Source organism: Electrona antarctica, assembly GCF_951216825.1.
Source record: "Electrona antarctica genome assembly, chromosome: 14".
Taxonomy (NCBI): domain Eukaryota; kingdom Metazoa; phylum Chordata; class Actinopteri; order Myctophiformes; family Myctophidae; genus Electrona; species Electrona antarctica.
This window is the reverse complement of record NC_136795.1, coordinates 31718768-31742575: the sequence shown is the minus strand read 5'-3', so window position 1 is coordinate 31742575 and position 23808 is coordinate 31718768. Positions and strand designations below refer to the sequence as shown.

The 23808-nt window shown below is 40.4% G+C and overlaps 2 protein-coding genes across 5 annotated transcripts; one reads left to right on the top strand and one right to left on the bottom strand.

The window, feature by feature from the left end:
• Positions 1-2772: 2772 nt before the first annotated feature.
• Positions 2773-9300, bottom strand: LOC306936804 (coenzyme Q-binding protein COQ10 homolog, mitochondrial). Of its 4 annotated transcripts, none has more exons than XM_079520426.1 (6): positions 9136-9300; positions 7260-7365; positions 6433-6624; positions 4777-4969; positions 4097-4198; positions 2774-3807 (listed from the first exon to the last, which is right to left on the bottom strand). In XM_079520426.1, the coding sequence occupies exons 2-6, from the start codon at positions 7349-7351 to the stop codon at positions 3670-3672; spliced, it is 717 nt and encodes a 238-aa protein (XP_079376552.1). In that variant the 5' UTR covers positions 7352-7365; positions 9136-9300; the 3' UTR covers positions 2774-3669. The 4 variants fall into 4 exon arrangements, 2 of the variants coding, with proteins under 2 accessions (XP_079376553.1, XP_079376552.1); XR_013791538.1 differs by lacking the exon at positions 9136-9300 and having other exon boundaries at positions 2775-3316; positions 3611-3807; positions 7260-7524; XR_013791539.1 differs by lacking the exon at positions 9136-9300 and having other exon boundaries at positions 3085-3098; positions 3155-3807; positions 7260-7524.
• Positions 9301-13457: 4157 nt separating this feature from the next.
• hsd17b1 (hydroxysteroid (17-beta) dehydrogenase 1) lies at positions 13458-18322 on the top strand. Its single transcript, XM_079520503.1, has 6 exons — positions 13458-13658; positions 13966-14127; positions 14325-14504; positions 15095-15188; positions 16508-16691; positions 17151-18322. The coding sequence occupies exons 1-6, from the start codon at positions 13562-13564 to the stop codon at positions 17313-17315; spliced, it is 882 nt and encodes a 293-aa protein (XP_079376629.1). The 5' UTR covers positions 13458-13561; the 3' UTR covers positions 17316-18322.
• Positions 18323-23808: the final 5486 nt, after the last annotated feature.

Below are 23808 nucleotides of genomic sequence, written 5' to 3'. Positions count from 1 at the left end.
TTAAAAAAAAAAAGTTTTTTTTAAAAAAAAGTTTAAAAAAAAAAGTGAAAAAAAAGTTTAAAAAAAAAAAGTTTTAAAAAAGTTTAAAAAAAAAAAGTTTTAAAAAAAAAAAGTTAAAAAAAAAAAAGTTAAAAAAAAAAAAGTTTAAAAAAAATATATTTTTTAAGTTTATATTAGTGTTCCTATTGGTGGTGTAAGTCCATAAACAAATTGTCAGGACTGTATCATGCTGCAAACAAAAGTTAGAGCTGTGTAAAGGCCAGCCAATGGGAAGACAGAAGGGCGGGGCTTAAGCAATTAATTAAGTACAGCGTGCTCCTATTGGTGGTCTAAGCCCATGGAGCAAATTGCAAGACTGTAGCATGCTGCAAGCAAAAGACAGGGTTTTTGTGTGTGTGTGTGTGTGTGTGTGTGTGTGTGTGCGTGTGCGTGCGCGTGCACGTGCGTGTGCACGTGCGTGCGTGTGCATGCATGCGTGTGTCTGTGACTCTGTGTGTAGAGCCTAATTGCACAAATAGCAGACCTACAAGCTGCGTGCGTGCGTGCGTGCGTGCGTGCGTATGCATGCGTGTGTCTGTAACTGCACAAATAGCAGACCTACAAGCTCACAAGGTTTCGCAGAGCAACTCATTGAGATCTTGTAACTCTAATGTCAGCCCTGTAATTAAGCCCTTATATGTCTCAGCTGTGGGAGAGTAAAACAGTGCTTCACTATGACTGGGAGATTTCAATGGGCCTGAATAGGGAAAAACCTATGCCCGAACAAATTGCTCTATCGCAAAAAGTAAAAGTCGAATGCAAATATTTTTTTCACTTTGAGTGGCCTGAGCCATTGAGGTACAACATGTGCGATGGTGGTGTTGGTACGATCGAAAATGTGGTTATAAGAGCGAGTTAAGAATTGTCTTCACGATACTTTCCTCGTAAGAATTATACAATGGAGGTCAATGGGCAGCTTGACTGTATTTGTGTCACTTAAAAGGCCGTAGTTCACATTCTGTATGTATCTGTGCTTTGGTGGTTACATTGTGTGAAAGAGGACATGTGTGGCTACAAAATGACCAAAGAACATCCGTGTAAAGTGAATATTTTGGCCAGGACGACAATTTGTTTGGTAGATTTCCGAGGTGAAGCATTTCAGTTTCCACACTCTACTCAAGGAGGCCCCGCACTCTAAGGGCGCACTAATTAGACGATACGGCCTGCGATTGAACTGCGATATCGGAGAAACCGTGTAACATATTCGAATACGGTTTGAACCACGAAAAAGTCCACAGCCGTGTGAGCTAGCTAAAGTTTAAATCACGTTTCTACGACAAAGTATGCCAGAGTAATGAGGCTGCAAAAGTGAGGTTGATTTAGAGATAAAATCCCATACATTGTCTATGAGAGAAACATTTTATAAATAAAGTTAAATATTTTAAAAAGTATAAACTTTTTCAAAACAACTTTTTCACCAATGAAAATTCAAAGATTGATGAACATTTTAAAGTTTGAATGGAGTTTCAAAGTGAAAGTATGACAGAGTAATAAGAGCACAAAAAAGTAAACTGTGAAAAATGGGACGTTTCTCCCATCGACTCTCATTATAAAGAATGTCAAAAAAAGTTAAAAAGTTAAAAAAGTATAAACAATTGTAAAAATCTAAATGCAAGCACACATAACTGCAAAGAGCTGAACAGTTTGAAGTTTGAACTAAATTTCTAGCATAAAGTGTGTGAAAGTAGTAGGAATTCGAAAAAAGGGCGGAAATTGGAATAAAGCAAGAATAAATATAAACTGGCAATAACTAGTGTGTGCTCGCTGTTGCGAGCCCACAATTACAATAGTCTGGTTGCCCTTTAGGGCAACCACACTAATAAACCATTCAGCTAAGATTTTGCATGTTGAAAGACCCATCCACAAAAAACAAACAGGAATCATATGGCAAAGTGTTGTGCATCATATGTTAATTTGCCTGGAGCTCCAAGAAAACAGTGGACTGACATTTTGGTAATATCAGTCATGTAGTCATGCACATACACTAGCATCCATAGAGTTGCTAGCATCCCACTATCTTTGAGAGACAACAGGATTGGGAGAGGTGCTGATGATCGTTGAGAAATGGAAGAAGTAAATCGCTCAGTACTTATGAATGCACTGTATACTAGAGGGGGTTTCATATGCAGCCCACCTCGGTGCTTACTGGTTAGGACTTTAAAAGGTGCAAAGGAGCTCTGAGAAAGGAAAGGACTGGAACACACACACACACACAGAGATGTTCACTATTTCCCAGAGTGAAATAGACCTACACTGCCCCCTACTGTTGGCAGTTAGCCATGGTTAGGGAATTTTCTCTGAACTCCTGAGATGTCACAGTAAATTATCAACATGGATTTCATTTTTTTTTAATGAAACACAAATGACAAACCTTTTGTGGGTGTCAATCTGGGAACCCATTTGGTAAAAAAAAAAATGTAAATCATTATTGTACAAAACCATTTGCAGCTCAGTGTGAAGAAAGGAGCTGGTTGTGGATTGGAGGTTCCACAAAGATCCTTTAGGTAGGGGATTAATAAAGTATTTATATTCTATTTCTCTCGCCATCTCCTGTGACTGAGACCATAGTCAAGAAGATATTTGTTTTCAGTGACATGCATGTCACTGAATTGTGGTAGGTGCAGAAGTGTGGGAACTTAGCTGATCTCTCTCTGAACAGACCAAACGTAAAGGCACATTTAACAGTCCACCCATAAACATCAGCATATTTAATAATTTGCCATCCCTAAACTCCATCTCATTGAGTCTGCATATGGGCCGGCATCCTCATGTGGTTGATCAACTGAAAAGAACTGATGATTTTCGTTTTTTATTTCTTACCACACATTATCCAAAAAAACATGTACATTTAAGTAAACAAATTAACGTTTGTGGTATATAAATAATTTAAATTCAAAGTGTGTTCTGTGTACACATCAACAAATACAACCACAGTGATGTAAATAGGTTTTCAATGTAATGAGTCCATGGTCTTTTAGATGAGTCCCACTTCAACGACGTTGGGAGTCATATTTTGCAGAAATATTATGTAGGAAACAGACTAAAGCTAGCAAAATAAACTAGAATAAAAAAAACAGTACAGTAGTACAGTAATAAAAAAACAGTACAGTAGTACAGTAATAAAAGAACAGTACAGTAGTACAGTAATAAAAAAACAGTACAGTAGTACAGTAGTGCATCCCGTGGATGCAGAGGTCGTTAACTATGAACTGCGTTTTGGGTTGCAAAATGCACCCTATTTTAATCTCTGCAACCACAAAAGAGAGTTCAATAACTAGATCCAGCCTTCTACATAAGGAAGGAGGGGTGGAAGGGATACACAGGTGGAATTTGTAACCTATAACTGTCCATATAGGCCCCTTTTCCACCAAAACATCTTTGGTTCTAGAACTGGTTCTGTTCTAGATTCTTGGAACCTTGGTGCTTTCACAGAACCGGCGTCCATCTTTTGGTTTCTGTTTCGAATCAACTTTTAGGGTTCTTAATCAATTCATTTTCGGTGGAAACACACTGAACTGTTTCAATATTAGGCGGGAAAAAAGAACTGTTTTAACTAGTGGAAAAGGGGCCATAGAGGTATGCAGGTCAAACGATGACTCCTCCTCATGTTGACTGGCTCCTTGTCGGTTCTCAGTGGAGAGGGGCCAGGTTTGTTCCGTAAAGCTTGGCCGCTCGCGACTCAAAGGCACCAACCATCTGCTTAATCACGTCATCAATGAACATGGTCGCCAGGTGAGAGTGCCATGGGGACTTGAACTCAAACAACACCTACAGAGAATGGAGGGTAGACATGTGTCAGTGTCCATGTCACATTTTCACTGCTCCAAGGTTATGCTTAATTGTTAGATCTTGTGTGCAGGTAGTAGGTAGGTACAGTACGTAAGAGTAAACCCTTTTTTTGTTAATGGTTATTAAATCCAATCCCACCAAATAACGAGGTAAGACGTCATGTGTCCGATATAAATACAGTGGGCGCCCCTTTTTTCTTACTATACAATCCCAATGTGATGCTGAACTGTTGTGAGTTGGAGGACATAGTGTATTTATTTGCACTTACATAAAACTCCACCTTGCAGGAATCTGGTTGGTCCTTAGCTCCAGGGCCAAACCTCCATATTGTCTCAAGATGGTTGAAGAGGGATCCATCAGTACTCACAGCCTGTTTTAAAACAAATGTCCACTCATCATTGCTTGGCTGACAGACAAAGGACATCCCATCCTGGTCTAGACTGCTTCTTTAAGACTTGTCCTCTCACTCCTCTGGAGGAGTACAATGTGATCGATTCATTCATTACAGCTTAATTACTACTGAGCCAAACAATGACAATAATCGAATGGTGCCGGTTCACTATCCATACTTTTAAAAAAAAGTAGAAAATACAAACTATGATTGTTACACCAAGACACTTTGAAAAACTCCTGCATACAGTCTTCAAATGCAGTTGAAAAGTGTATTAAGGGAACAGCAACATTTTGGTCTATTTGACCTTCATCAGGCTATCTAATGAAGGTTGTGTGCATCTTGAAGACAGTGTGTGGGAGTTTTTTCCTTTTTCAGTGCATCAGGCACTTGGTTGTCCTTCTACACACCTGTCACCTGTAGGTGTGCAAAAGGCGCCTAGCTTTAATTTGTTTTACACTAAGACACTTTAAAATCCCAAACAGCTAGAAAGCTAATGTATAGTATCAGTGGAGTCATTTCCCCCTTCCTTCATCATGACGACAATATGGACTTACCCTGACTTGGTAGTTAGGTACAGTTGTGACATCAGAGATGTAGCGCTCAACAACGGGTGAAAAGCCTATTTCCAGTCTTGCCCGCACATTCCCGTTGCGTCCCTTCACGATTTGAGACTTCCTGCACCAGGGAACAAAGTGCTGGTATTGTTCCACATTAGCCACCACGTTGTACATCTGCTCTGGAGTATACCTGAACATACAGGAGGAAACAGACTTTAGCCACCCCATTGTACTATACATATGCACTGGAGTAATTCCATGGAATTACCCTGGTGGAGACAGTCGGTGATGAGACAGCAAAAATTAAACCAACAAGGGAAAGACAACCTCTGATTGTTGACTACAATGGAAGGAGAGGATGGGGGTGAAAAGAGATGTGGTGGACCTGGGCACTTTGCAAGCACTGGAAATCTGACATTGTAGTGTGACTAGTGTCGACGAAAAATCCACGAGGCTTAGCTCACACTGGCTACACAAACACTAGCATCACTGATCTGGGGGGCATGGATATTCTGTCAAAATATGTGTTGAGAGCTTGTAGGTCAGTTATTTTCTGCTATGAGATTTGGAGTAGAGGGAAAAAAGGAGCGGGCCCAGTACAGACCCTGGAAGTCCTGTCAATTAAGTATTAAGTGGGTTAAATTCCCTGGTATTGAAGTATTTTAAGTGGATCTAAGGGTTTAGTGGTTAATCCCTGATAAGGAGTTGGGAGTGTTTTACTAATCTGTATGAGGTGAGATCCAGTGAGCGAACTAGGGTGGAGCAATCAAAGCAAAACAAATTTAAAAGTTGTTTATGTAAACAACTTCACAGCAGATTAGGTAGGAACAGTTCAAGTATATTGGTGCAAAGGTTATTGGTTAAAAGGACAGGAGAGTTGTGAGGGATGGGGGTAACGGGGGTTGGTGTTTCCCTTGACACCTCCCTGCATATGCCGGCAATGTATGTTAATTCTGTTATTCTGGTATTGTAATGTAAACACACTTCAGTGTTCTGTAAACTTCCATTGTTTCCGCAGGAGGTGAGAAGACGCAAGGGAGCCCTTGTTTTCGTAGGTATAAGACAGCTGATCCCAACAGATGAGTCAACACAAAAGGTGGGTAATTATGAAAAACAAACCCCCCCTCCCCCGGCTGGTCAGTTGAGTCAGCTGGCCAACGCCAGGCCTGGGTCTATCTTCAGTTAGATCACATCAAACATTCTGTGCAATAGTGTTAAAATATAACAGCAGTATTAAAGTCTTATTAAATATAATACACATTAGCACTGTTATATTTCCCATCACAATGAGATGACATTTCTACAACAAATGACATGTAAAAGCGTACTGGTCAAGTATAAATTGGCCAAACGCTTTCTTTGTGATGACAGCAACTGGACCCTGATGCCTCTGACCGGGTTACATTTGCATCTAAGCTACCGTGGGAAAGGGATTTTGAATGTTCTATTTCAGATGGTGATTGCGTTAAAATCCACAGGAATGGGAAGGAAATGTCAAGGGAACTGCGCACGACGAGGCGGATTCCATTTAAAATCATAAATGGAATATACTGGACACCGTCAAGACTGTTCAGAGTGGGCCTGGATGTTGGGGAGGTGTCAGGGACAGGGATAGTACATTGGTGCATATTATTAGTAATTGTTGGAACTTACCGTAGTGTCCTGCACTCAGAGAACTCCATTCTTCTGGCACTGATGGGAGAAACCAGGTTAAGGAAGCTGCGGTTTGGGATGGTGATGAAGGAGGAGGCAGGGGCCAGGGGCACAGCTGACATGATGGAAACTTTGGATCGGGATAGCCGGGTAGACTGCCTTGCAGCACAGGCTGGACAGGAAGCCAGGTGTCTGGGAACAAGTTCATTATTATTATATTATTATTATTATGATATATTATATTATTAGTGTTAGTGTCTCATTTTCAGTGGCAATTACACAAAGGAAGAAAAATAAACCATAATGGAAACTGCATTACTGCACTACATGGAGGGGGAACCCTCCAGTTTCGTACAGATACGAAACTGGCCCCCATAACAAAAGAAAAAAGAAGGTAAAAAAGCAGTTGTGGCAAATCGAGTAGCAAACTGAGTGGCAAGTCAAGTTTAACGTAGTTCAACATAATTTAATGCAATCAGACAGGACTTTATTCAATAGGCGTCCCGCATAACTTCCAGGTATGATGATTCTATGAGTCTATTGAAAATATTTGACCCCAATGTAAACAAGCCATTGTGCTTTTCTGGGTATTTTAATCCTCTTTATAGCACATAAGACCTTGTATTGAACTGTGTTTTCCTTGAACTGTGATTAGGCCTAGGCTACTATTCTACAAACTGTTAATACAATTTGCAATCAATCAATCAATATGTATAACGTTGCACTATTTGGAATGATAACCCCTTTCAGTTTAATATTTCCAGACAGTCTAGAATAAATCGCACAATGACGAGTATTGTATTATTTAAACAAAAAAAAACTCTTACCTGGTAGGTCTAAGGTTTCCTCTGATAAGATTGGAGGAATACATTTCAGTCATCTGCCCAAGCGCCCGCACGAATATGTTGGTCATACTCATTTCGAATCGGTAGGCTATATGAAGATTGAGAACCAAGAGATTTTTTTTTAAATCTCAACGGTATTGGTAACACTTTCCCAGACTGTATTCTACTCTACACTGACTGTACTACTGTAGCCTACTTCAGCCGGTTCATTTGTTCTGAATGTTGAATGTGTCGCCTGGGTGTCGCGTTGCTCAACTCACAGAATTCTCGAATTTCCCCGCCCTTTTTCCACGCCCCCTTTCGGAGCTAGAGCTACCGGAAGGGGGCGTGGAAAGGGGGCTGTGAGATAGGCCTGGGTAAACCCACTCCCCCTGCTGGACAACATTTCAGGCAAAATGCAAATCTGGCGAGGGGGGAGGGGTTTACCCAGGCTATAATCGACCAGGGAGGTAAACAAAACGTGAGTGCAGTGTGAGTCTGTGACAGAGTCATCATGATTGATTTGGCTTGCCTTAACCCTTGGGGTGCCACCCCCAATTGCAGCCCTTTTGTGACATATATTCATATTTTTAATGCCAAAAGAAAAATCTGCGATTTACACCCTATATCTCATTTTGACGGGGCAAGACTATAGTATTGGGACAATCAGACCTGATGGTGGCGGTAACGTCACCATTGTGCCGATTCTGACCAAAAGGAGCGAGTGAACGATGACCACATCCGGTTTGGATCAAAATATCCGGTAGTATCTTTGCTAGTGTGCCACAATGAAAGATGTCCGGAATGCTAAGCTATCATCGTCTTTTTCATAACTAAGTCAAATTAAGCTCTACTCAAGCCCAAAACATCGCATTTTACGCAGCGATGCATGCGCAATCATGCGCGTGCGTGATCGACCATGCACGCGCGGATTTCGGCCGGTTTTAGGAACATTACATCGGCCGTTAGCCAAATTAGCCAAAAAATGCTAAATCTTGCTACATTAAGGTCCCGATTAGGCTCCCGATTGACAGCCCGTCAATTCCGTCAACGGGATATCTGGATTTATTGATTAAATCCGTCAATTCCGTCAACGGGGCTCTAAGGGTTGGCTACCATGCGGTAGTTTCACGTGATGTGTGTCAGTGACAAGTGTGCATGTTCCTAAAGCAGTACGGTTCTCAATTTTTTTTAAGGACCCCCAAAAGGCCCTGCAGACCCCCACCTGGAAATGTTTTGTAGGCTACCTACCAGGGAGGGAGGGACCACAATGAAGAGAAGAAATTAGTGTTCAAAAAGCAAGTTTAATAGCTGTGGGTTTGTACATCTACTATTTTTGAATAGCAAACATATACCTACATGGATAAAGTGATTCAAAGGATTGTGATTGCTATGTTAACTACTTTTGCTGGGAACTTCCTGTGAACCCCATTATATTATAAGGATCCCTGCGTGGGAGAACCACTAGCTGACTCAGAGCCTAATGATGTGCCGTGCATGTTCATATCATGTATACTTTATTTTACTTAAGACAATTTTTCAAATCTTAACACATTTTGGACAAAATAGCCAATTTTACATCGAGGTACCCAGTGCCCACCTATCCTATATGGACATATCATATCAATGATACATCGTCCGCTGTCCTAAAGCAACTGTCTGGTGAGCTGACTGAGCAAAAAGACAAATGACTATATATAAAATGCACTTCCTAACTTGAGTTAGTTTAGTAATCACACAAGTAGGCTATTAAGTTACAGAAAAAAAGAAACGAAGAAGCGCTACGTGGGTCCTTTATATGTAGAGAGAACTGTTGACAGGTGCTCTTTGGAGAGGGTTTCATATAGCAAAGCACAAGAGTTCTTAAAAAGTTCTATACCTTGAGTCAATGTCACTGTGGAAGGAGATATAAGGTGGCGAACTTAAAAGAGGGTCCAAGGCAGCTCTGTCCAGTAGAAGTAGAAAAATCCTTTATTTCATTGATTAGTTAAATATTAAAAACAAGGGTTTAAAAACACGACCAACGCGTTTCGGCCTGCATGTGCCTTCATCAGGGTCAACTAAAGATGACTGTTTGACACGTCATTAAGTAGTGCCAGTAATCAGCATCTCATTAGATCACATGACTATACATCATCATCAGAATAATGCAGAAACGACAAACACCTGGGTGTGCACACCTAACTATTACAGCTCATTAGCAAACTGAAATTTACGTACAAAAACCAGAGAATAATCAAATGTAAATACAGTATATAAATGGAGAAAACAAAAAAGGAAAAATAAAAGTATAAATGTTGGTATGTAGTACTATGTATGAGGATGGAGGAGAGGAATAGAGAGAAGTCACTGTAGTAAGAATGGAACTTTTACAAGAAGGGAGAGAAATCAACGTCATAATTTAGGCCGGGGAGTACTGTAGCTTTCAGAGTGACTATCCAAAATGTCTCTCTTTGGAGGAGTTGTTTTAGTCTGTCACCCCCTCTTACTGATTTGGGGATGGTCTCGATTACCATAATTTTTAGGTTGTTTGGATTTGTGTGTCCGGCTACCTTATAGTGTTCTGCCATTGGGTAGTTTGGGTTTCCCACCCGTACAGCATACTTATGCTCAGCCAATCTGTCTATTAATCTGCGCTTGGTGCGCCCAATGTAGAAGCAGCCGCATTCACAATGCAGTCTGTACACAACATAAGTAGAATTACAATTGGCATAGTCTCTGAAGTGGTACGTCTTTTGAGTGGAAGGATCAATAAAGCTTTTCGTTTTATCTATGTTGGAGCAGTGATTGCAATTTCCACACATGAAGTTTCCCACTGGTCGTTGAAGCCAGGTCTCTTTGGAGGGGGGAGGTAGATAGCTCCTTACAAGCTTATCCTTCAGGGTTGGAGCCCGTCTGAAAGAGAAACAGGGGGAGTCGGGAAACACAGGTTTTAGGTCAGGGTCGCTCTGTAAAATACCCCAGTTGTTTTTTATTATGTGTTTTATGTCGTGAGCAAATGAGCTGTATTGAGTGGTAAAGTAGATCTGTCCAGATTTTTGGGGGCGGGCACTTTTTTAAAATAGATTCCTCCTATCCAATGTTTTGGCTTTGTGATAAGCATGGTTTAATGTGTTGCTTTTGTAGCCTCTCTGTGTGAATCTGTCATGCATAATCATTGCTTGTTGCTCATTGTCATTGTCATTGTCAGAGTCACATATCCTCCTGAGTCTCTGAAATTGTCCAAACGGTATGTTTGAAATGAGACTGGAGGGATGGAAGCTATCTGCCCGTAAAATAGTATTGCGATCACTACTTTTCCTGAAAATGGATGTGTGTATATCACCATTGGCAGCCTTTGATATTTTCAAGTCCAGAAAGTTGATTTCTGACTTGCTGTATTCCAAGGTAAGTCTGAGGTTGTCATTGGTCGAGTTGATATATTTGTGGAAATCAAGTAGCTCCTGTTCACAACCAGTGAAAATAAAAAATAAATCATCAATAAATCTGCCGTACCATTTTATCTTGTCACGGAAAGGGTTGGTTTGGCTGTAGATGACCCGCTCTTCCCATAGGCCCAGGAACAGTCCTGCGTAGCTAGGCGCATAGGCAGCCCCCATGGCTGTCCCTTTTTCCTGTCTGTAGAGTATGTCCTGGAATAAAAAAACATTGTTTCTCAGTGTCCACTCTGCTAGAGAGACAAAAGTTAAGTTATTTTACTAAGTTGTTTTTTGTAAAGCCTAGTTTTTATTTTGCTGCCTAAAATGTCTAGCCTCAATTCTGGTTTAATTTCTTTCATTAGCTTTAGTTAACTACTATAGTATACTATAATCACTTTAGTGCTGGGTCCAAATGAGGATCTTTAGACTAGAATTATTGGGGCATTCGATTCATTGTGAATCTCAGTCATATTTATTCTTTGGGATATTTGTGGGAATATCACTGTCCCAGCCAGGGCTCTTGCATAAGATAGAAAACACAGGTTCAAGCATTATGTGACCTGTGAGAGACTTTTTCACACTCACTCACTCACTTATTTATTTATTTTTTACCTGAAACTGTTATAGAGGGATGTCACTGTATGTCATCAGTACGTCAAATGTAACGTAACATATGTTTTCAGTTTTCTTACTCTAAACAAGCATTGGCTGATCTATGAAAGAAAGAGGCAGTGGTGGAAGTACGTACTCACATTTTGTAGTATCAAATATCAATACTGCAGTGTAGAAATAAGTCAACAAAGTCAAAATCCGGAATTAAAATGTTACTTGATTGCATTGTGAGCTTGTACAGTAGATCAGCTATTTTGGTAATAATGGCCAAAATGTATATAGGGCTGAAGTGGTTAGTGTGTTTTGTAATAGTAATAATAATCCAAATTTACAAAATAATTTATTCAAAATTGTATTGAAGTACAGTACTTGAGTAAATGTACTTGAGCGGCAGTCGAAATCCAGCTTTAGTTACTTTCCACCACTGGTTCAAAGAGGACACACACTGTCAATGAACTGAAGGCTGGTGTGGACCGTCTGGTGGGAGTAAATAACCTTGATGGTTAAAGTAAACAAGTTCTACGTGAAACAGTCACTTTCATTAAGGAGAACCCCCCGAGACCTTTCATAAACACCCTGATAATTTGATCTATCAGTCACAACACAAATCATATCCAGAATAACAGATCATATCATATGCCCCTGAGCAAGAACAGGGTGAGAATGTGAAGCGTGTGCGCGCGTGCGTGCGTGTGTGTGTGTGTGTGTGTGTGTGTGTGTGTGTGTGTGTGTGTGTGTGTGTGTGTGTGTGCGTGTGTGTGCGCGCGCGTGCGTGCGTGCATTCATTAATTTGTGCGTGCGTGCGAAGTGTGTTCGCACTTCCCCTATTCTGGGTCAGAGGACCAGTTCCTGTGCTGGGTGGAGGTTGTGGAGAAATGTATTATACCAGAGTAAATTGACCTGAGAGGACTATTTATTTATTCCGTCTCCCACCTAACATCCAATTTTTATTAGTGTGTGTTTTCCATAACCTACAACATGTCCATAATACAGTATATCTCATATGCCATTTCCTCAGGTCTCAAAATTAAAGTGTATTAATATGTGTATGTGTATGGAACTGATGTACTGTACATTATGATGTCACATGATTTTTACTCAATCATCAATAATGTGAATTCACACGTCAAATTAAATCATATAATCATTTTTTACTTTCGATTAATTGTAAAAGATTGCGGAAATGGCTGATCTATCTATTTCCGCATCCTTTTAATATTACAAAATGTATGACTTTTTTAACTTGGAAAAGATAATGGCAATTTTGGCAATTATGCAAAAGTAATTGCGATTAGACGATTATGTAATAACTGTGACAGGCCTAGTGATGCGGATTCTGATTCTGAATCAAAAAAGAGTGAATGATTCCATTCATTCCTTTTTTCTGTCTATCCTCTATCCCTTCCTTTTAGGTTCATGATGGGGGGTCTTCAGCATTTTAGATAATGTTGTCAACTGCACAGTAGGTGAGGCAGTATTTTTACTCAATCTTCAATACAAGCAAACTCAAAGCCATTGAAAAAAAAAAAAAGTATCATTATATGCCACGGTTTGCCACCTGACGTTTTTAAATATGTATATGTCCATTGTTTCCGCAGGAGGTGAGAAGACGTAAGGGAGCCCTTGTTTTCGTAGGTATAAGACAGCTGATCCCAACAGATGAGTCAACACAAAAGGTGGGTAATTATGAAAAACAGACCCCCCCCCCCCCCCCCCCGGCTGGTCAGTTGAGTCAGCTGGCCAACATATGTATATGTATATAGGGGAGTGCAGTAACTAGATATTTACTCAACTAGAATGTAGAGAAAGATCCATGGGATCAAAACGTGTGTATCCTACTTATCTTTAAAAGTATGCTTTCAGAATTGTAGACAAAAATAATTGATTCTTAAAATTAACATTGCGGACATCGGGTGGGTAATTATAGATTCAGCTACATTTCAGCTCACCGAGGAAGATAATCAACTTTCAGCCAAAGTGGTTTTGAGCTAAGCTGTTTCGACGACTTAAACAGCCCAATAATCAGTGGAAGGTGAGGTGTTGTCCATGATACACACTGGGGGACAAATAACTGGCTGGGAAAGTGGAATGTTTAGATTCACGTGGCCTTGTGATAGTGAGAAGAATGAAAACACGAGACTGAGAGCTTCCCTCCCATTTCAGCGTTTTATCCTTTCACATATACTGTATCAGAGCAGTCTGCAGGTCGTCTCCTTTTCAGTGCTCTTTCTCCGCAGCATATAGAATCAATAGGCAGGTGAGCCGGGCCCCATCATGGACCAGAAGGTGGTGCTGATCACAGGTTGTTCCTCAGGGATAGGCCTCAGTCTGGCTGTCAGGCTAGCTTCTGACCCAGACAAAACATTCAAAGGTAAGCAGCGCTATCACAGCATCGCATGGCATTAGATGTAAGCTTAGCTAACACAATGCTGCTGAATGCTTGTAGGCCTACTTTATATTTTGCTTGTGTAAGTTAGTGTTGAATAAAATCTTCTTGATTCTTTGTTCTATGAAACAAAAATTACATTTTCATTTTTTTAGGTAAGTGTGATTTGAATAATGGTAAATAAAATGTCTGTATAAAATGTTACTACTTTATGTCAATGTTTTGCTAAATTCCAGTAGAACACATTTAACGGCTTCTTAAGTCATGTTGCTAAACACTACTATCTGTATAGTCTACGCCACTATGAGGGACCTAGCCAAGAAGGAGCGTCTTTTGGAGTGTGTGAAAGACTTGCACAGGGACACCTTGGACATTCTCCAAATGGATGTGACCAACCAAGAGTCCATTCTGGATGCCAGGGAGAAGATTGTAGAGAAGAAAGTTGACATCCTGGGTATTCACTGATAGCACTGACACACATATAAAAACCTCTTTCTATATTCCATCTCTCTGTGTTCTAAACTGTGTCTGTGTATTAATGTATCTCTTAATAATGTTTGTGTGTGTGCGTGCGTGCGTGCGTGCGTGCGTGCGTGCGTGCGTGCGTGCGTGCGTGCGTGCGTGCGTGCGTGCGTGCGTGTGTGTCTACAGTGTGCAATGCTGGTGTGGGGTTGGTGGGGCCACTAGAGATCCAGTCTTTGAACACAATGAGGCAGATTCTGGAGGTCAACCTTCTGGGAACCATCCAGACCATCCAGGCCTTCTTGTCAGGAATGAAGGCCCGCGGCCAGGGCCACATTCTGGTCACAGGCAGCATGGGCGGACTTCACGGTTAGTCACAATCATAACTTGAATTTGCGATTGTAATACAAATAATTCTGATTAAGGGACGATTCATATGATTCATACTCATAACCCCGACCCGGTTTGAGAATGGTCCCAGATTCGTCTCTAAAATAGTTTTTTGGCATCGTACAAGCCAAAAAGAATTAGACTAGCTAAAATAATTTGCAATAAGGCAAATATTAGGGGTCAAAGGGCGTAGTAGACCCCTTATGATTTTTACCCCTTTTGACCCAATTTTAGCAGTTTTGGCAGTTCTGAGCTATCGTTTTTCACGAAATTCGGCAATATGGTAGAGGGCCGTCAGGATCCCTCAGGAACTGAAGCTCAGAATACCTCTGAGTATGGCCACATCACAGAAATTGCATTTCCATGTGAATGGAGTCTGACTATGGTTACGGGACTACAGCGCTGACAAACAACCCCTTCAGCCAATCAGCGTAACCAAAATATCTGACATCATCTCCACCTACGTCATGTCAGCCATGTTTTCTTTTTGGGCTTGGCCCTGTCTTATAGCTGCTTGCAGCTATATTTACAAGTATTATTAATAATGGTGAATTTACATTGGGTTGCAGGTCTCCCCTTTAATGAGGTGTACTGTGCCAGTAAATTTGCAATAGAGGGAGCTTGTGAGAGTCTCGCTATCCTGCTACAGCATTTCAACATCCAGTGAGTCCAGACATCAGATGTGTAATAATGAATTGCTACTGTATAGGCATAGCAGTGGGTGTGTTTTTCTGGTTCCACTGAAAAATCGACCATAGACCATTGATTGACCCTAGCCTAGAGATTTACAAAAATATTTACATAAATTATGTTAAGGCTAAAATCAAGCCATCCAGGATCCTGGTGAATCATGATCATAAAACCTTTGATTCTGTGGGGGGGGGGGGGGGGGGGGGGTAATATTTAATTAAATTATATACTACATTTAATTTAACCCTTTTATTTATTTTTTAAGATATTTTTTGCGGTTTACGCCTTTTATTGTTTTTTGAAGGGACAGACAGTAGGCTGACAGGAAACGGGAGAGAGATGGGGGAAGACATGCAGTAAAGGCCGTGTCGGGCTCGGGAGTCGAACCCGCGGCACACTGTGACTGGATTACCAGTCGGGTGCCACCGCCTGGGCTAATTTAACCCTTTGTTTAGCATTTTTTATTTTTTCCACAGAATCCAAGGTTTTATGGTCATGATTCATCAGGATCCTGGATGGCTGGATTCTAGGCTTAAAATAAGTGATATAAATATATTTCTAAATCTCTATGGGGAAAAATGAATGGCCGATTTTTCAGTGGACCCAGAACACTATTGACTGATGCAAGCTCACAATGCATTTCCAATGGCATGCAATAGCATGCATCAATGTTGTATGCTAGATGCCAAGGTGTGAGTCAGGCCATCTTGCCCCAATGCATTTCGACTGCCCCCCACCCCCTCATACAACACAAATGTTGTGTCAAACCATGTGACTCCCATTGGAAATGAATTGTGAGCTTGCATCAGTCAATAAGTCTCATACAACAAGCATACATCAATCTGTTGTGCACGTGTGAGTCGGGCCTTATGTGACTGAAACTAAAGCGGTGTATTGACTTTGTTCCCAACCATGCAGAGTATTTTCAATTTCCAATACTTTTACTTCTACTCCACTACATTTATTTCAACACTTTAGTTACTATAGTTACTTAGTAGAGTTTTATTAATATTACAAAACATACATTATCCACTTCAGCCCCATATACATTTCAGCCATTTGAAAATCGCAATGCATTGTGAGCTTGTAGATCGGCTATTTTCAAAAGATTTTGTACACATTTTGAACTAGTGAAATTGGACATTCTGCAATATGAGTACTTTTAGTACATTTTGATGCCGATACTTTGTACTTGAATATGGGACTTCTACTCGGAGTACAGCTACATTGCAATATTTATACTTTTACTTGAGTAAAACATTTGAGTACTTTTTCCACCACTGCGCATGCAGCATGAGCCTGATCGAGTGCGGTCCGGTCAACACAGACTTCATGAACAACCTGCAGAAGGTGGAGCCAGGCGAGACGTCTCTCCAGCAGGTGGACGCCCAAACCCGCCGCCTCTATGAGAGATACCTGGAGCACTGTGCCACCGTGTTCCAGAACGCAGCGCAGGACACAGAGGACATCGTAAAGGTAGGCTGTGTGCAGCACACAGACTTTTGAAATCATTGAGATGAGTTCTATCAGTGGTGGAAATAAGTAACTAAGTACATTTACTTAAGTACTGTCCTTAAGTAGAATTTTGAGGTATTTGTACTTTACTCAAGTATTTCCAATCTAATCCACTACATCTCAGATGCAAATATTGTACTTTTACTCTTTTGAAAACTTTGTGTTAACCACTTCAACCCTATATTTAGGCCATTTAAAAATACCCAATCTACAAGCTCTATAATGCGTCTAGCCTACTTTTTTACTTAATTAAAATATGTGAATACTTTTTCCACCACTGTAAATCATTAAGTGGAATTTCCAGTTGAGTTCTATACTGTATATCGAATCTACCACATTATGTATTATAATTTTGTGCATTATTTTGGCGAACACAAATAACAGTTAACAATAACAGTTTCCCATGTTTTTGTATGTAAGGTATTTCTGGAGGCCATCCAGTCTTCCAAACCTGCATTCAGATACTACACCAACAGTGGTTTGCTGCATGTCACCAACCTGAAGATTACAGCACCAGATGGCGCACGGTACATCAATGCTATGAGCAAACTAGCCTTTTCAGCCTACAGCGCAGAGAAACAATAAATGTCACGTACAATCTCTCACACTGTTTTCCCTCTGGGGCATATGATCTGTTACCGTATTCTAGATACAATTCTGTAAGATTTGTTTTGTGACTAATACATCAAATCATCAGGGTGTTGTTGCTATTAACCTTTTTAGATTATTTGAAAGTTCTCTGTGGTGTTTTTTTCTCCTTAATTAAAGTTACTCTTTGTTGTAGAACTTTGCTTACGTTAACAATCAAGGTTGTTTACTCCCCACCAGGTCCAATCCAAATGGTGGCACACATTGACAGAACACTACATATATTATACAGACTCTACTGACCTCAGTGCACCTAGTATTTACCGTATACAGTAAACTAGAAAGGTGCAATTCTGGGAAATTGCAAGTGTGGTTGCCTCACTATTTGATGATGTCTGATGATGATGATGTATGGACACACATGCAGTCACAGGGGGTGATATAGTTGGGCAATTACTATATTCTGGTACCACACTAGGCCTAATTAATATACCGGTAGATAGATAGGCCTAGGCTATAACTATAGAGTGGAGATATGTGAATTATTTGGCCAGCGTATCTCATTTTCTTTTGTCAGACACCCCTCTCCCTCTCTGTTGTGTGTCTTAAAAAGAAAGGGGGGTTGATAATGGTAGTGTCTGTGCTGGACTGGACGTGACTGATATTAGCAACATGGGCAGCAATGCTGTGTTCATTCCACCATGTTTACTTTTAACTCCAGGCAAATAAGCGGATATACGAGCATCCTACATGATCTAACACTTTAGTGATCTCCTTTCTTTTTTTTCTTTTTTTTTCTCTTACTTATTTAGAGCGCTCTATTTTTGTTTGGATACCCATTCAGGGGTGCAAAACACTTATTTAGAATTAGGGTGTGGGTTTCAGGGTATAGAACTATTTTGATAAGTTTCCTGTTTGACATGATTGTGGATATGTTTTTGTTATTGTGATTTTTTTTTGTAAAGTACGCTCCACTATCTAAAATAAAATAAAATTCCATGGTAGTGTTGTTTATTTAATTATACACTGCATGGGTTACATATACAAACTACAAAGTACGTTTTCCTTTTAATATTAATGCATTGCCTGATTCAAATGTCATTGTAAAAAAATAAATCCCCAAAAATAGCTGATCTACAAGCTCAAAGCGTGTCACACTGAAAGTTGCTGTGAGGTTGTAGATCGTCTATTTTCCACTATTCCACAGTGGTCGTCACAGTCTACTGACTTGCTTGAACCCCATAGATTAGAATATGTATATAGTGAGAAAGAATGATATATCAGTTACAGTTACACACCTCCACCACCAGGGGGCGATAGACAATAAGGCAACAGTGCGTGGATCGGTTATTGCGCATGCGTGAAACCCTTTGACCCGGGCAGCGTTGCCGGCTTGCGGCTTTACGCTTACACTTTTTGCATCCAGTTGCGGGAGAAAAACGGGTGCGTTTTTTTTTTAAAGTACAACTGTGATGTTGTTGAACAAAGACTTGTCGGGACTCGTGGTGTAAATGTCTCATAGGATCCTAAACACTGCAGGTTAGTAAACACATATGTTTACATCACGTTGAACAACACCAGCTAGTACGGTACCGCACCGATTCAACTTCACTTCATCTGCGCCTGTAATCTAGGTTAGTTTGTTATTGACAACGAGAACGAAATCTAACACCAAGCATCTAGCCGCTAGACAATGGGCATTCGGAACATTTTGTCATATCGCCCTCTTTACTTTACAAGACACGTGTAAACAAGGTTCATGGCTTTTGAACAAACGAGGCATGAGTTTAAGTTATGCCTGTTCAAAGTTTTTATTTTCAAACAATTGCTATAGCGCCCCCCTTTGGCCAATTTTAGTAAGACTGGTTTCAGTGCTATTTGGCATGACCCGGGCCTCTACCATACTGTAAAGCAGTAGGCACGGTGCCAACATGGCACAGGGGAGGGTGATTACTGGCATAAGTGTGAGAGAGAGGTTTTTTCTTTTAAAATGAAATTATCATCATGATCATTACATCATTTGCCGACACAAATGAGTCAAGTTCATCAAATATTGTTCATGAAGATACTGTTTTACCATAATTTTGAAACCTTTTCCTCTTATTTAACAGGGACAATACAAAAACAATCATCTATCAAGTTGTAAAAACATGAAACCGTTGCATTATATTTTTGTTTATAGCCAAGGCTAATTTGCAACCCCAGTCCCTGGTTAGGCATTTCTATACAAATGTGATCTACCATACTAAAAAAAAAGCTGGCCTCCACAGATCACCACAGGGAGAGGTCTACAGTATCTAGAGAAATGGGCTCCAAAAGACATTCAACATTGTCAGAGGAACAGCCAGAGAAGGACGAGGGACGTGGAATGTTTGATACAAGGATGCAACCTGTAAAGTTGTACCGTAGAGGTATGTGCTGTAGAGGTCTTCACGGGTCCAATTTGACCAACCTGTACCCAAATAGACCCACAAAAAATGTACCCAGAACTGAATGGACCACTGCAACTATTAGAATTCTAGCTCTAAAACGAAAAGCACAGAGAGATGTTGGAACCGGAAGCCGAACAGACCCGGCTATTATAATAATTATGCGGACCGTACCCATACAAAGCCTGACGCTGCATGTATGTATTAGGGGCAGAAGAAGAATTTTCATTGGCTCATAAAAAATGTTCACTTTAAAAAAAATTACTACGATTCTTTGTCTGTATAGGTCTAAAGTTCACATATAGAATTTTGATAAAAAATCCTGGGGGGAGATATATTTTAACCGTTTTTCCATATAATTCAAAATGGTGGTTGTTCTAAAGGTCAGAGGTCAAAAGTCAGAGCACGAAAGTTGTTCGGCATGAGGAGACACATATGTGTATCAAAGTGTTATTGCCAACGGTCAAACGGTTAATGAGCCGAAAATTTGCATTTTCAATTGAGTGCTATAGCGCCACCCTTTGGCCAATGGTTATGGTCACCGTTTGGCATGGCCCTCTACCAGATTCCCGCGTTTCACGAAAACCGACTGCACGGTTCAGCCACAACTGCTATTTTTGGCGGAAGGAGGAGGAGAAGAGGAAAAAAAGACAAAAACAATAAGTGACCAAAATCCCTTCGGGACTTCTTGGTCCCTTAATAAGTTCCCTGTATACCCATGAACTTATTTTATGTGCCCAAAACCACAGCGACGAAATTGAAATACAATTTAATAAATCAATAGGATGTGCAACCATGCGTTATTGTCTTAAAGTTAAGGTTACAAAATACACAACCAGTTGGTCCCGCGTCATGCTGCCAAACAAACCAGAATGGAAATGTAACCACTTAAAGCCAGAGCCATAGAGTATAGACGGAGTTGCGACATTGAGGGGGCAGAAAACAGCCCGGTCACGTGGTTCATATACTCGCGCGAGCCCATACACTCCAATGCATTCCGTAAACTGCTGTTGTCCCTATTCGCCAATAGAAATATATGTAGTACAGCCACTATTGGACTGGCCCCATGAAGTGAACGGAGTTGTCGTAACTGTCTTACTCTGACTGCCTAAAGCGTGAGACCTGAGAGTCTCAGGTTTGCTGGAACGTTATATATGGCTGGTCTCAGGCTGAGACCAGCCGGTATGTTCGGTACATTCCGGCAAACGAAACAATTGCTACTTCCGGCACAATGTTAATTAAAAACAAGAGTTTAAATGGGCAAATAAATCAGCAACAAGGACATTAAAAATAAACCAAAATATAATGTAAGAAACAAAATAATACAAAAATATTGTGACAGCTAAAATTTATGTCCAAGTATATGGCTTTTTTAAGGACCAAAAAACTAAATCATAGAAACTGCCATGACTCTTCATTGTCACAATCATTGGATCATATGCACCTCTGGACCAATCAAAGGGTTATTACGGCAACCAGGTTCAGAAACTAAGATCCTGCCGTTTGAGCCGAGGCTGAAACTTCAAAATAAAATGCCCAAATTAACCATTTCACCACATCTGTAAAGTTTGCACAGTTTTGACGGCATGCACTTGAGCCATATGCCAAATTGACCGGCTTCATCGGGAATCTTGTGCTAAGAGAAATGTTGTATAGATCATTTATATTAATGTATTTGTGCATTAACTTTCCCCATTGACATGAATTGGAAAAAGTTAAAATTCACATTCAAGTATTTTTTTCTCAGAGACCGTAAGCGCTATCATTACAAAACTTGGAGGGGAGGTTCATAATAATTACAATTTTTTTGAAACGTAATTACATCGGTCAGCCTTATAGGGGTGCTATAACAGCCCACTTTACGTTTTGGCCTATAACTCTTGAACCGTAGATCGTAAAATAAAAATGTCCATGGATTCCTTGGCTCATGAAGCATCTCCCCATATAGAGACACACGGGGACTACAAATGTCACGCCCCCAATTGAGACAGCGTCCTCACTTCTGGTCCGTTAGAACGGTGTACTGCAGGCCAGCCCATAGAAGTCCATTGAAATTCAACTGTAGTTAGCCTACTTTTAAAATAATCCGAAATGAACTGAAGACTATATTGATTTGAATAATTTTTTTTCCAAATGTATGAAGTGTCTTTGTCAACATATATTGTTGTTTTCTCAATAGAGGATGTATTTCACATTTAATTTACCACTTGAATGAGTTACCCATAATGTTAACAGAGCAGAGGGGAGACAACAGACAGAGAACCTGTCGCTTTTAAGGGACGTCACTGCCTTTACAAGGCTACGAGCACCGACTTTGAAGATTGGAATTTTCAATAATAGATCCCGACTGACTTTGTTCATTCATGTCTATATTTTGAACATGTATGTCATGCTCTACCTACCGCGGAGCTCCGACGGTGTGTTTTACCGTTGTCAACTTGTTGTAGGCATAAACTATAATTAACTTGGCTGAATAGTTGGGAAAATAACCCAGCTAAATGGAGGAGTGGCATATCCTGACATTTTCAACTACCTAGTGAATTCTCCAGATGAGTATTTGGGGGCCTATTTAAAAATTACTCCAAATTACTTACACATGATCACAGGGGTGACATGACATTGTAATTGGCTAGCACAATTAGTGGGGCCTATATTAGCGATTGAGGCAACTACACTTTGCAAATTTTTAAGAATTGCATGCATCTTCCGTCCTAGTCTGCTGCCACCTAGTGGCAAACAAAGAGTTAACACTATGACTGCTGACTGATTCTTCAATAATGGAGGTAGGTTATGCTAAGGGTTTTAATACAAAAAAAGATGAAAGAAAAGTACAAGAATGACACTTTATTGCACTGACAAGTGAAGTAAATGTTCTTGTCCAAAGGACAAGTTGCTCAAAAATGTAATGCCAAGCCCTGTAAACTCTTGACAACTCTCGACTTGTGGTTTAGAAAAGTATACTTTTTTATTGTATACTTTTATGAATCTGTGCTCCAAACCATGTGATCATGGTCGTGAGTTAAATGATGATGATGATGATGAGAAATGGAGAAGATGAAGTTCCTCCAACTACTAAAGCTATAAAACAGGAAACACTGCATGGAAAAATGCAAAGTTCAAACATTAAATGTTCTCTTTTTTCTAGACATCCTGCCCCTCCCTTTGTGTAAAGAGGAGGTTTTCACTGAACAACAAGAGAGAAGCTCAAGTCTGGTCCAGGAGGAACCACAACCTCTACAGATTAAAGATGAACAGCAGGAGATGAGCCCCATTCTGGTCCAGGTGAAACTAGAACCTCCACAGATTAAAGAGGAACAGGAGGAGCTACTTAAAAGGCCAGAAGAGGCTGGTGGGGCAACGTTGACATTACTAGCAGTGAAAAGTATAGATGATGATGAAAAAAGAGAGACAAAGCCTGTAGCCAGCACCTCAACTCGACACATGAAAACACAAGCTGATGTAGAGGACTGTGGAACATTGCAACCAACTAGTGATGACCAGCTTCTCTCTTCACACAGTTCTGGATCTGACATTACTGAAGACAGTGATGACTGGGCTTCACACAGTGGCAAAGTCTTTAAACGCAAGGCCCATCTGAAATCACACATTAGGACTCATACAGGAGACAAGCCCTTTGCTTGTCATGTGTGTGGTAAAGACTGTAATCATAATAGTAAACTAAAAGCACACATGAGGACTCATACAGGGGAAAAGCCGTTTACTTGTAACATGTGTGGTAAATGCTTTGCTACGAGAGGTCAACTAAAAACACACATGATGACTCATACAGGGGAAAAGCTGTTTACTTGTAACGTGTGTGGTAAATGCTTTTCTAGGAGTCATCATCTAAAAACACACATGATAACTCATACAGGGGAAAAGCCCTTTACTTGTACAGTTTGTGGTAAAGGCTGTAGCAATCTAAAAACACACATGATGACCCATACAGGGGAAAAGCCGTTTACATGCAAAGTTTGTGGTAAAGGCTGTGCTACGAGTTGTAATCTAAAGAAACACATGGTGACTCATACAGGGGAAAAGTCGTTTACCTGTGACGTGTG